Here is a 13744-nt window from a genome sequence, read left to right on the forward strand (position 1 = left end):
CAGTGAGCAGCTCTGTCAGGAGGCCAACAGCAGCCAGCACCGGGACTCAACAATGGAAATGGGTGTTCTGTTCACCATGGAAACCTGATTGCCCAGCACTCACGTGCCTCCCTGGCCTCACTTATACCAGAGAGCCTCCTCAATTTCTGCTATCTCTGCTTCACATCCCTGAACTTTTTTGACTGTCCTGGGTCTCCTCTGGCCTACACTAAAGAGCATGGGCCATGAAAAACAGGCTGATTTCTCTCAATTCCCCAAGCCAATGTTCAACTACCGATGGCTGGACTATCGAAACAGGAACAAAAGTAAGGATGGGGTGGAAAGGAGTGGAGCCAGGGGTGGGGGCCTGGTAAAGTAAAACTAGCTAACCAGAGCCATCTCAGACGAGGCCCTGGGTTTAACAAACCCATGGGAAAGGCCAGAGCAGGCCTTTGGACAGTTGATGTCTTCCCCCAACCCTCACCGTAAGTCTCTTTCCAAAGGAGGACTTACTAGATTTTCTCAAGTTGGGGTACCTGTGTGTCCCCCGCTTCTCCCACACCTGTGTCTTGCCCTCTACACCAATTTCACACTTCTGTTTCTTTGCATAACATCTCCCCTAAGCCCACTGCTCTTATTCCTGACTTACCTGATTAATATACTCCCACCCCCAAAACGAGACAGAGTTTCTCTGTGCAACACCAGCTGTCCTAGAACTCACTCTGTAAACGAGGCTGGCCTTGAACTTAGATATCAGGCTGCCTCTGCCTCCCTAGTGCTGGTATCAAAGTTGTGGGCCACCACTACCCTGCTAACTCTTGCTTAAATGCAAGACTTGGTCTGCATTTAAGACCTCTAGGACATAAATATCTGAATCCCAGCCCTGAAGGTACCTCTCAGTTATACCGCTTTTGTGCATTCCCACATTAGTTTCCCTTTGTAAGTCACTACAGACCTGAATTTTTCTCAAATGCTAAACCAGTAGCTCTCAAAATGTCCCAGAGTGATCAGATCCACCCAAACCCTAGAGAATCAGATACTAAGGGAATGAGTCCTAGAAATCTGGGCTTTAACAAGCTCTCCCAGCGAGCCTAATGCACACTCACATTTGAAAAAGAGAGAGACCAACAGTTGTCACCCTTAACCGGATACTGGACACTCCAGGGGAGCTTCCCAAAAAGCCTAGGCTTTATTAACACAAATCTGACTCAATTTGTCTGATACAGGGCCTAGGCATGTTCAAATATCATTCCAATAGTTCTGATATGTGACCAGGGATGAGAACAATACTAGACCTGTGTTCCTTAGACTTCAACTACATGGGAGGCACCTGGGAATCTGGTTGGCATGATGTTCCTGACAGCATTTCTGAGAGGTTCCAGGCACAGTAACAGGAAGACTACCTGAAGGACAAGGGTTATGCCTCATTTACCACCCTAGTTCCTGGGGAAATACCTGGTGTAGAACAAATGAATGCCTCAACAAGGTGTTAGAACCACACATTTAACTACTGTCGTACTGGTACCACATAGATATCTTTGCTCTTCTTGCCAGAATTCAGAAAAGCCATGGCTCCTGTTCACCTGCCCTTGTCCTGTTACAAGGTAAGTGATTTTTTTGCTATCCTAGGAGCTGTGTCAAAGTAGGAAAAGCACCAAACTCCCTCCCAATTCAAGCTAGCTCACAGAACCCTGACATTCACCTGTGGGCCTGCCATTAATGCTGTGTGATATCAGACAAGTTACTTTCCCTCTCTGAGTGAGCCTCCAGAGTCTCCTCACTATAGGTCAACACTACCTGCCCCCTTGTGTAGAGTTCCTAATGAGACAAAGTCGGTTAGGCCTGGACTATGAAGAGTGTCTACTAAAAGGAGTTATTTTTGTTAACACAGCAATCTTTACTTGGGGTTGCCGGATAAAACACAGAGTGACCAATTAAATTTAAATATCCCATAAATAGTGCATGTGATTTTTTTTTAAGATCTAAAGTCCTAAATATCTTATGCATAAGCTGACATCTTTTGGAGTTTCTTATTCATGTTTTGCTAAACCTAGAAACCCTACTTCAATGAGTCAGCACTGCACGACTGAAGTCCCGATAGTCACTGGGGAAACCAGCAAGATCTTATCAGCCTGAGCTGAAAACTGGCAAACACCTATTGTTCCCTGTTGAAAAAAAAGGATGTGTTGTAAAGATAGAAAGATTTCAGAGGTGACTGAACCCAGGCCAGATCCACAGAAAACAAGAACCCTCTGCTACCGTCAGAACTTAGCAAGCAGTGAAGGCTCGGCATCTGACATGCACAGGGCCCTTAGCTGCATACACACTGAAGTAGCCACACAGCTAAGAGAGCGTCTGAAGGAAGCCTGCTTTCTCAAGTAGCCTGTGAAGTTCAGGGAGGCAGAGAACTACGCAACATACTGCAGGTGCTACTGTCTGTAGTAGCCTCTTCCTTCGCTTTACATCTCCCCCTGGACTGGCCTTCTCCCTACCCACTTGATTTTTCAAAGGCTTTGAGATTCTCAAGTAACCGAATTGTGAATTCAGATCTTTTCAAAATCTGGAGTGCTTGTGAGCTTCACAACTTCTCTGAGAGAGGAACAGAATAAGGATCAGTTAGACCCATTTTACAGAGGAAGACTGAGGCATTTGTAGAGCAAGTCATAGAATGGGAGACATGGTAGCTGTTTCCAGCCCAGACAAGAGGCTCGTGTTTACTTTTCCTCCCTCCACTACCCCTTCTCTGGGAGCACTGCAGTAATGGTCTAGGGGGAGGAGCCCTCTGCCTGCTCTGCCACTTGCTCTCTCCACCAGTTGCCAAAGGAAGCATTTCCCCCAAGTCCAGAGTGCTGGAGGGAGCATCCAAGCAGGCCAAATGCCACGCCTTGCCTCCACCTCAAAAAACAGCCCGATCTCATCACACACTGGAGCACCCTCTATGACCAACGCAAAGAGCGGGAGTCAAAAAAGATGTTTTGGAGAAGAAGAAACCTTACAAGGTGTCTTTTGCCCATCTCCACACTCTTTGCGCCTTCCCAACTCCTCCAGGAAGAGCGGAAAAGAATCAGGACAGGGTGGGCCGGGAGTGGGACATCTCAGGTGCTAGAGGGGACCCTGTGATTCTGGATGGGCGACCCCATCAAGTGGGTATCACGGGCTCCTCGATGGGTCTCAGTCTTTCTCTGGTCTCACTGCTGAGGCTCTGTGGCAGAGAGAGAGCTATGATCTGAGGAGGGAGGAAGGGGACTAATGGCTGTCTGTGCCCTTTCTCGCACAGTTCCCAACTATCAAACCTACATGTCTCTATCAGCAAGTTGACTTTAAAGCCTAAGGTGGAACGCAGTTTGTTAGATGCCACCAAAGACCCCCTGAAGTGGCAAAGACTAAAGGTTAGGATCGTGGTGGGATGAGGAATGTGGACACTCCCTTCCTGAGAATACCTTGAACTTGTTGCCTTGGGTTCAGACTACTTACCTGTCAACCCTGGTACTTCCCTGAAAAGAACAGAAGGAAGGGAAATTGGGGATCAGTTGACTGGACTCTATGGTTACTCAAGTTCTATGGGGTTTTTTCTTCCATTCAACTGGACCACCTTGGATGAGCAGGAACTTACCAACAGCTTGAACTCTCCACAAGAGGATGAGCAGTGCTATGCAGCCTATGTGAGGAGCATGGGCATTGGGGGGGGGGGGGCAATTGGAGGGGCAACTTCAGGGGGCAATACTGAAATGGAAAAGGGAAACAAGCTAGAGGTGGCTGGTAGGGGGCAGGGGCAGCCCAGGTTTAAAAATCTAACTATCTACAGAATACGATAACTCTTGAGCTGGTGTCCAGGTCTCTTTCCTCTCCTCCATTCTTCTTCCTGCAGGCTTTAGGGAGCCTGGGCGTCAACAAGAAGTTTGTCATGGAATCACTGAAGCAGGCGGTGAGTCTGGGGTCTGCATGGAGTCCAGGGAATGAGAAAAGAGGGTCTGAAGTATGTTGAGTGTAGGAGCATGGGCACAGGACAAGGCCTTTCTTCTTTTTTCTTGTGTGTATTTATGTGTTTATGTTGTTGTTATTGTTGTTTTGAAACAGATTTCTTTATTATGTGGTCCAGGTTTTAAATTCATGGAAAATCCTTCTGCCTGTTGACCCCACGTGTTGAAACTATAGACATGAGTCACGAAACCCAGCCTGAGCCCAATCATTACAGTCATACCTACAGTCTTACAGAACTCTCAGAGGAGTTAACAGTATCTCACAAATAGAAACTTTGAGAATCCAAGTGCTGGCCTAAGGCTACGTGCGTGACTACAATACTACACAGAGCTATGCACAGAAGCCTGACTCTCTGGCTTGGTGGTGTTCCCATTGCACCATCCTGCCTGTGTACTCTGTGTGAGCATAAACAAGTCACATTCTAGCTCTCTGACTTCTTTTTTGTAGAAGTTACACTAAAACGATCCCAAAAGTTTCGACAATCGATCACATTAGGGTATGTTTTCACTATTTCCTTCTTAAATCAGGCTCGAACTGGTTCAGCAAAAGTGAAGGCCGAGATCTATAAAGCCCTAGCCATCCTAGGTATGTTCTCACCCTCTGTAGGGAGTTGGGGAGGTACAAAAGTAAAGCCACTTTGTTCTACAGGGTCTGGGAACTACCCTAGGCACTGCTGGGCAAAGGGAAGGTAGGATGAAAAGGAAAATAGAGTGGAGGGACAGAGAAGGCTCTAGAAGTTACATTCATGCTCAGGCAGCTCCCTGATTTAGTGGGAGGATGGGACGTCCCGTCTTAAGAGCAAAGTGGTGTTCAACAGATTCTTACAGAGAGGAACAGTCCTTGAGGCCCTGCCCTAATCTGAACACACTCTCCTTGTCCAGGTTGCGTGGATAAGTCTGTGATCAAGGCTCTCACCAAACAGTTGATGGAACAAAAGGAAAGTCAAAGGTTGGAGACCCTGGTGGTGCTACGAGTAACGCTGAACGCCTGGGCTGCTGTGCCTAAGAGCAAGGTGATTGGGAGCAGAATCCATCGCTAGGGCAAAGAAGCTCGAGGCCACTGGTATTGTAGCTGGGAGTGTGGAAGAAGGTTCCCTAACTCTCAGACTTAACAGCAGACACTGTCCTTGTGGAGTTCCCTCTAAAGCTGAATGAAAGTACAGTGTTGTACCAGGCACTGCTGGTTCTTTAGGATATGTCAATAAACCAAACAGGCAAACTGTCTTTGATGGGGGGAGGGGGACTCACAAAACAATTTAATTACAAAAGTATATAGAATGTTAGAGGTCACAAGTATGAGGGAGCACCAAGATCACTGAGTAGGGAGGAGGATGGGTTGTAATCTAGACATGGTAGACAGGGAAGATCCAGTGTGAACAATATATTTGAACAAAGACACGAAGATAGATACCTGAAAGTGCTCCAGGCAGAAAGCCTGGTCAGCACAAAGGCAGAAACATGGTCGGCATGGCCAAAGACCAGCAAGAAAAGACAGTTGTTGAAGTGGAACAGAATAAGAAAAGGAACAGGAAATGAAGGTCTAGTCAAATAGGCTAACAGACTAGATCATATGTGGCTTGGTGGGCTTCTTAGGTACTTGGGCTCTTAATTCTATGTAAGAAACTTCAAGAGCTCTTAAATTGTAATTTTCATTTCAAAAAGTTCACTCTAAAGAGGTATGACTTAGAGAGTAGATGACAGCAGAAAGTAAGGTGGGTCGTATGATGGCATCAGGCCTACTTTAGAGAGGAGGGTCGGAAGAAATATTCTAGAAAACATGAAGCCTGCGCCAGGTATGACAACACCACCCTGGCATCCCAGCTCTTGTGAGACTGAGGCAAGATAATCCCGAGTTTGAGATCAACTACAAAATGAGATCCTATTTCAAAAAAAAAAAAAAGGCTAGCTGAAGACACAGTGCCTCCTGCCACTCATTTCACCTGTTTCCCTTTAAGAGGCCAAAATTCGGAAATGAGGAAAAGCTGGTGCCTTTGCTGCAGACTCTGATAGACAAGTCACTGAATGAAGAAGAATCCTTAGAGGCAGCCCTGTGCTTGGGTTTCCTCAGGCCCAGCAACAGCATGGTCCAACAGTTCTTGATACAATGTCTGTGCCAAGGGTCCATGCGCCAGAGGATGAAGGTATGAGAGGCAGAAGCCAGGATCTGTGGGATGGGATGTAGTCGGCAGTGGTCAGCGTTGACTTGGTATGAGAGGCAGAAGCCAGGATCTATGGGATGTAGTTGGCAGTGGTCAGCATTGACTTGGTATGAGAGGCAGAAGCCGGGATCTATGGGATGGGATGTAGTCGGCAGTTGGCAGCGTTGACTTGGGCTAGAGTACACTCCTACCATCACATCCCAAAGAAAGCAAGCTTCATCTGTGCAGAGCAGAGTTCTCCTGTGTTTATGAGTATATGGACACACAACTAGAGGGGATATGGACAGATACATGTGCACGTGTACATTTATTTGGTACACTGTTCATCTGTTTATGTGTGCACACATCCACTTGTGCTCTCATTCAAAAGGCCAAGAGGCAGAAGGAAGCACCCCATTTCCCAGTGAGTTTTAGGCCTAGCCCTTGAGTCTGCTTAGCCATCAACACCCCTCTGGGTACACCAATATTCCATGCTCCTCCTCACCCTTCACAGGCACTGAGGATGCTGGTCAAGATGATGAACGTTCACTCAGCTGCTATCACCAGGGCCATTCTGGATCAGCTACACTCTAACGTCATTGACGTGAGCTCTAGGCTACCTTCCTTAGCACTAGAGGAGGGGAAAACACACTCTTTCACACCTCCCTGTCCCTTCCCTTAGGATCGCTTGGAAGCCACCCAGATGCTCAAGACCATTGGGCTGGAGAAGATCCAGGCACAGGGACTGGAGGAACTCACATTTGACCTGCTCAAGAAGAAAATGCACAATGAACCCTTCCAAGTAAGATCCTAGTTCCCAGCCCCAATCGTTCTCATCTTCATTCTCTTGAGGTAGGGATTCCCAACAAACCCTGCTCTCATACAAAACTGGTTTTACCCTTCCCTCTCATACAGACGACTCTTTCAATCTACCTGTCTTTGGCTAAGCAGTTCCTCAGCACAAAAACGCCACCCAAACCGCTCCCTGCTACTCATTGCTTCCCCTTCCTTCCTATTAAAATGCTATTGCTAGTCCAAGCCCAGTGTGGGAGTACATGCTTGTAATCCCAGCACTAGCAAGGTAGAATCAGATGATCAGAATTCAAAGTCAGTCTCAGGAACAAGTCTGAGGAACCTGTGGGCAACAGGAGATGTGATGGGTAGGGACAGTCCGAACAGCATGTCCTATTCTGCCTTTCTCCACATCCCCTTGCACTTGACTTTACAGAACTGCAGCCTTCCCATATTGTTCTAAAATGCAGGTTGTCTCATCTCTTTTTAACGCTTCCCAGAGGTTTTCAGTGCCTTCGGGCTGCCTTACTTTGTGTCCCATCTCAAGCCCTGTTTACCTCTTCAGTGTTTTCCCTCCAGTGCTAAGGACCAACCCAGACCCTGGTGGAGAGTAGGCCCATGCTCTGCCACTGAACTCTACAAGTGCCGGCCTTGGTTCTTTGAAGACTCGCTGTAGCCCGGCTGGCCTCAAACTCACAATCGTCCTCTCTCTGTCTCCCAAGTGCCAGGATTACAGATGTGCACCACCCTGCCCAGAACCTGTCCAGCTTTACTTCTCATAGCTATACCAGCTGCAATTAGGGTGGCCATATCCTGATGTTCCTGTAAAACTACTGAGTACATTTGAAAAGCCCCAGTCCGACAACCTCAGTAAATGAACTGTTCCTTTCATCCTTCCACTCCTCCTTCAACTATGAGCTGGGTCATTCCTTCCTCCAGGAAAACATCCCAGAACCCAAGACTGAATAAGGAAAGCCTGCATACGTTCCCAGTGCTGTAACTGCCTTTGCTCAAATGCTCCACCTGTGGGGCTGTAACAAACCCTGAGTGTTTATTAAGGGTGTGAGGAGCACTGCCGTGGTGCACCCTGTACTCCCTCTCTGTTGTTGCACTCTGCAGGTGATGAGGCAGGCGGTGTCTGAAACAGTGGATGTGCTCAAGATGAAGCCTTTAATAATGAAACTAATGGAGGAGTGAGTTGAACTAGAATGGGCTAGAAGGCAACAGTGGGGTTGGCTGAGATCCTTGTCTGTGGGGCAGGTCATTCTGACTCTGGGTTTATCTGTGGTGGAGTGGGGGTTGTTTGTTGTTTTTCAAAACCACTCAGGGTTGCTATAAAATGTCACTAAAACCCCAAAGGAACTTTCAGAAAGCATCAAGTTCTAGCGATAATCAAACCCTGACCCATCATCTCAGTGTTTCAGGGCAAACTATAGTATCCGTCCGCCAGCTTCTCTGACTTAAGAAACCAGAGAGGGAAATGAAATTAACAGTAGTCCGTCATGCCCGACTCACTCTGGGCTGAGATGTAGCCAGCCTCCCTCCCACTGAACAACATATTCCCTTCTACACAGGCAACTGATGAGCCCAGATGTCACTGAGCGCCAAGAAGCAATCATCTCTTTGGTAAGCTGGGCAGTTTTTCTGACTCAATTCCTTGAGATGTCTGAATGGCAAGTAAACGACCTGTAGTTTGGGAAGGTTATTTACTTTAGAATTCTAGTCCTATTGAAAGTCCAAACCTTGGGATAAGTAGGATATGTGACAGATGGGTATGAAAGATGCTATTAGATATTACAAAAAGGTCTCTGATAAATATTGGGAACTAGACCCCCAAATGGCAAGGAAAGAAGCCTAGGTCATAGGGTCATCTCAAAGGGAGGATGGGAGAGGCTGGGGATTTTACCTTCCTGGGGCTGGCGACTTAGGCAGTTACTCATTCTCTGTCCAGGGTGCCCTGGGGTTCCGCAACGAACAGGTGTTCCATTTGCTGCTGGACATGCTAGATGCAGATGAGACCAAGACCGTGAAGAAGAGCGTAAGACATTCCTGTCCTGTCTCCCTCCCAGCCCCCTCTTCTCCTCCATATTCCTCCTATTCATCTTACTATTTGTTCAGAGTCAACAATGGGGAATTGGGGCAAAAGTCCTCAGACACTGTCCCTTGGCTTGATTCCTTGGAGCCATAGTTACCACTCCAGAACTTTTCTTTTCCCAGTTACTTCCTTTCCCAGCCTGAGCACAAAATGAGCCGGCACCATGATCCTTGTTTTTATGCAGATACAAGAAACACTACTTACTTGGGCCTCAAGAAATCCATGGATCCGAAACAAGCTGACCAACAAGGTTTTCTTTGTGTACGACGTACCGAAGACTGTGACGGTAGAGCCTACGAGGTTCCAGAAGAAGCCAGAGAGCCTAGACAACTTGTGTATCACAGACTTTCGACAGGTTAAGCTGAGCACTTTGTCTATAGCCAAGTCCTGCAACAAGCTAGGGGAAAAGCTAGAGGCACCTGCTTTCTCATTCTATTTCTCCAAACCAAAAAAGGAGATGCCAAAGGCCACAGGGCCTTGGGAACCAAAAATCAGGCAACAACTCCGGAGCTTGGTGTTGTCTGAAAATAGGTTTGTTTCTGGGGTCTAATTCCAACTCTTTCCTTCAGGATGGTTTCCTGAGGAGACAATTCATTTTTCTCCTTTATGAATGAATACTTGTCACTTTACCTAGTTTCCGAATCCCCATTGTTGTTCACTCCCCTGAGGCTGCACACTGGAACAGATTCCTTCCCATGGTTAGTTGTTCTTTCTATGCAGTTATATTTCCTTTCATCAAAGCAAAGCAGGAAGGGTAGAGCCAAAGGTTCTCTCTCTGTGACTAGCTTTCCTCCTGTTCTAGCTTCATTCTGCTGCTGTGACAAATACCATTATTAGAAACAACTTAGGAGAGGGAAGGATTTATTTGACTTTTACTTCCAGGTCACAGTACCATTACTGAGGGAAGTCAATGCATGAATTTGAAGGCAGGAGCCTGGAGGCATGAACTTTGTAGGATCACTACTTGGTGGCTTATGCTCAGCTAGCTTCCTTATGTATCCACGGGATACCACCCACAGTGGACTGGGCCCTACTATATCAATTTGCAATCCAGACACTCTCCCATAGACATGCCCACAGGCCAATCAGAGCTAGACAATGCCATAATTAAAGTTTCCTCTTCCCAGGAGACTCTAGATTGTATCAAGTTGACAATAAACCAACCAAACAAACAACCAAACAAATAATAAGACACATCCCTAAATCAAGTCCCTTACTAGTGCCCAGAATCTAGGAACAAAATAGAGATCTGGTCCTGCCAAGACTGGGCAGTTTGCTTCTTAGGTAATTTCCATACTTTGTCCCCTACTTCATTTATCTCTCTAAATTGGTAATGATAATAATAATAATAATAATAATAATAATAATAATAATAATAATAATTTTAAATTCCAATTATTTAGTCATTTGTTTGAGTACATATATCTGTATGCACATGAATCCATACACCACAGTACAACTGGGAAAAGTCCATTCCCTCCATACATTCTGTGTTCCAGGCATCTTACTCAGGTTATCAGGCTTGGAGAAGAAAAAAAAAGTATGCCTGTATCTACTGTATCTACTGTATGTAGGTTCAGTCTTGCTGGCCTTTTAAAAAGATCTTTTTGAGACAGTGTCTAGCTTTGTTTCCTAGACTAGTATGGATACTAAACTTTAGTCAGAGCAAATCAAACTTTCTGCTGCCTACCTACATCAGCCATTCACTTGGAAAGACCCCATTAACTTTGTAAAATTGTCTTAGTTTTTCTCTTATTTCTAGTGGCATCTGAACTTCCCTCTGTCAACAAAGCCTACTAACCCATCTCAACAAGCTATTAAAGGCTGCCAGTGTTATGCATACCCATAATCCCAGCATCTGGGAGGCTTGCAAGAGCAGTGTGTCAGTCTGGGCCATATACTGAGGGCTTTATTTTTATTTTAAAATTTAACCACAGGTCCGCTGTAAGAGCAACAAGGCTCCTACCTATGATCCACCTCCATAGCTCTATACAGTGAATTTAATGCCAGCCTGAACTATACACAAGGGGGGAGGGAAGGAACGGGCAAGAAAGGAAGGGAGGAAGAAGAAGGAGGATGAAGAAATGAAGCCAAGGGTAGAGTAGCTGGCTGGGGTGTAGGACCTTTGGAGAAACACTGATTTTCCTAAGTGCAGTATACTGGTGACAATGGAAAGAATAAATCACTTTAAGAGCTTATCAAGTGATCAAGGCAAGATTTCAGACATGCACAGATGAAGAAGTGGGGCTTATAGATCCCCTTTGCTATTAGAGGGAGCAACAGATATCCCATTTCAAAGATTTCTTATAGAGGGGTGCCTTCCATTTTGAACCAGTTCTAATAGACCTTGATGGTTGGGTGGGCATCTTGGGACTCTAAGAGGTAAAGTCAAGGCTCTGACTCACTGCTGATAGATCAGATGGTAGGTTCGGTATGAAGCTAGCCACTTCAGTTCAGTGCTGTCAAGTCTTCTGCTGAGGATTGATGCAATTAGGATTGAGATGCTGCCAACCCAGAGACTGGTAGATGTCTCTGAAGACACCATGGATATGGACCAAAAGGGGATGGAGATCTGGGCAGGGTTTTACACAAATTGAAAGCTTAAACAATAGTTAAAAGTAATGTTTCTGCCTGTAGGCTATTGAAACCCAGGGAAATATGAATGGCATTGCACATTCTCCCAAAACGGCAACAGCCAAGGAAAGAACATCTCTGCTGTCTTTGACGCCCTGCTACACTGTCAGGGGAGATCGATCCTAAGAAGTGCTGCTTATATTCTAGAAGAGGGAAACCATGCTCTCTAGAATTACCCTACTTTGGTTTGCACTCAGAATTCAATTCTCTACCAAAACATTTTTACTAAGGCAGTAGTTCCCAACGAGGGGCAATTCTCCCCTAAGGGAGTCTGGCAGTTGTCAGGGCTTGGTGTGCAGAAGGGCTATTAGCTTCCAGTGAGCAGGTATCAGGGATGCATAGGACAACCTCCTGTAACATAAATCAATCAATCCACCCAAGGGTAGTAGCACATACCTTTAGACCCTACACTCGGGAGGCAGAGACAGAAGGATCTTTTAAGTTTTGAGGCCAACCTGGTCTACATAACAAATTCCAGACCATTAAAACTACATAGTGAAACTGTCTCAGAAAAAAGGAACAAGGCCCAACATGGTGTTGGGAGGTATGCCTAGAAACTCAGCACTTCCAAGGCTGAGGAAGGAGTTCCAGGCTAATGTGGGCTACATAACAAGACCCTGTCTAAACAACTGGGGGGGGGGGGGGGCATGTATAACCCAAAATGTTCATTTATTTTTCACTTTTTATATGTGAACACCAATGTGTGTGGCTATCTGTGGGGACCAGAAGAGCTCATCAGACACCTTGAAGCTGGAGTTAGAGGTGGCTGTAAACCACCTGGATGAGGGTACTAGGAAATCAACTTGGGTTCTCTGGAAGAGCTGATCTTTCCAGCCCCTAATATCATCTTTAGAGAGGATCTCATACTGTATGTAGGCGAAGCTGGCTCTTAGCTTATGATCCTCCTGCCTCAGCCTCTTAAGTGCTTTGATTAGATGTTACCACTGTAGCAGCTTTTCCCTTTTTACTCTTCCCAGGACATTAACTCAGACAAAACCCATGTTCTTTCTCATATATATAGGTGCTAGCTCACAATGTTTGCACTGTATATAAGTAGGGTACTGGTGTAGGCTGTGAAGCTAAAAGGAGACCACAAGAGGGGGTCTTTCGGTCTTTTCTTTTCCTTTCTTCCTTTGATTCTCACTGGCCAAACAGGTCATTCCCAGGTCTCAAGATCTTCTATTAATCTTACAAATATGTCTGAGTTACCTTAAACTCTTCTCTCCCTACAGTCTTCCCTAAACTAGTTACACTGGGTGCTTTGTAAAATGCCCAAGCTTCATTCCAATTTTTGGAATAGAGCTTAGGACATTTTTTCAAAAATTTCTAGCTTTTACATATAGCTAGCCATTGATCTGGGTAACAATTAATAAATGTATCTAGTCTCAACTCCCACTTACTGATTGATAATTTGCAAAAATACTAATGAAGATGTTATCAAAGGTGTAAACCAGGAAAAACAAGGAAAATGGTAGACGCATAATCTCATGCAGTACTGAGAAAGGAGTAGACCATATGAGCATCTGAGAGCACTACACAGAGATGTGCAATGACACTGAAGCAGAAGCCTATTTGGTATGACCAAGAATTATGGGGCCAAAGGCTGAAACAGTACTATACCTTGTATCTTTACATCCTTTAGCTGTACAGGGAGACTTGTGAACAGGCTACTGCAACTGTCCTAATAGAGACAAATGTAGCTTGTTATCAGAACTGTCAAGAGTATAGACGGTATATAGGTATATTTTGAAGGCAGAATCAAAAAGGTCTGCATAGGTACACAACATAAGCTGGAAATCAAACTCTTAAGTTTTAACCTGATCTAACCTGTCTGGGTTGGTTAAAGACTTCAGGTTAGAAAGACTAAGTAGCAACTGATTTGGGAGATCAAGTGTTACATTCAGTACATGTTATGCACCTATTTTCCATCTAAGTGGAAAGGTTAAGGGTTTAGGAGTAGGTAGAAATAGAAATCTGATAGCATGGCAGTATAATGCGTCTAAACAGACATCCCTGAAACTGACTCCATATACCCCACCAGGCTCTCAGCCATCCTTGAAACTACTATTCTAAACAGAGCAGGAGCTCAATAAAGGACAGCTGGAAGTAACATTGACATTTACCTA

The 13744-nt window shown here is 45.5% G+C and overlaps 1 protein-coding gene across 1 annotated transcript; it reads left to right on the forward strand.

Annotated features, from left to right (window-relative positions):
* The first annotated feature begins 217 nt into the window (after nt 1-217).
* Heatr9 (HEAT repeat containing 9) lies at nt 218-10301 on the forward strand. The gene is made up of 15 exons (XM_032914225.1): nt 218-305; nt 1534-1583; nt 2794-2980; nt 3214-3368; nt 3585-3641; nt 3848-3904; nt 4488-4545; nt 4842-4972; nt 5915-6100; nt 6612-6701; nt 6780-6899; nt 8009-8082; nt 8464-8515; nt 8841-8927; nt 9169-10301. Exons 1-15 carry the CDS (start codon nt 218-220, stop codon nt 9532-9534), a joined length of 1758 nt encoding a protein of 585 aa, XP_032770116.1. The 3' UTR covers nt 9535-10301.
* The last annotated feature ends 3443 nt before the right edge of the window (nt 10302-13744 follow it).

Source organism: Rattus rattus, chromosome 9 (genome assembly GCF_011064425.1).
Source record: "Rattus rattus isolate New Zealand chromosome 9, Rrattus_CSIRO_v1, whole genome shotgun sequence".
In the NCBI taxonomy this organism is placed as follows: Eukaryota; Metazoa; Chordata; class Mammalia; order Rodentia; family Muridae; genus Rattus; species Rattus rattus.

What these genes read in the sequence shown, in the direction of transcription:
- Heatr9 (XM_032914225.1), top strand. Translation starts at nt 218, where the DNA reads ATGGGCCATGAAAAACAGGCTGATTTCTCTCAATTCCCCAAGCCAATG. An exon ending in CTATCGAAACAGGAACAAAA is followed by an intron (nt 306 to 1,533) that starts GTAAGGATGGGG and finishes TCTTCTTGCCAG; the next exon opens with AATTCAGAAAAGCCATGGCT. An exon ending in AAGAAGAAACCTTACAAGGT is followed by an intron (nt 2,981 to 3,213) that starts GTCTTTTGCCCA and finishes TGATCTGAGGAG; the next exon opens with GGAGGAAGGGGACTAATGGC.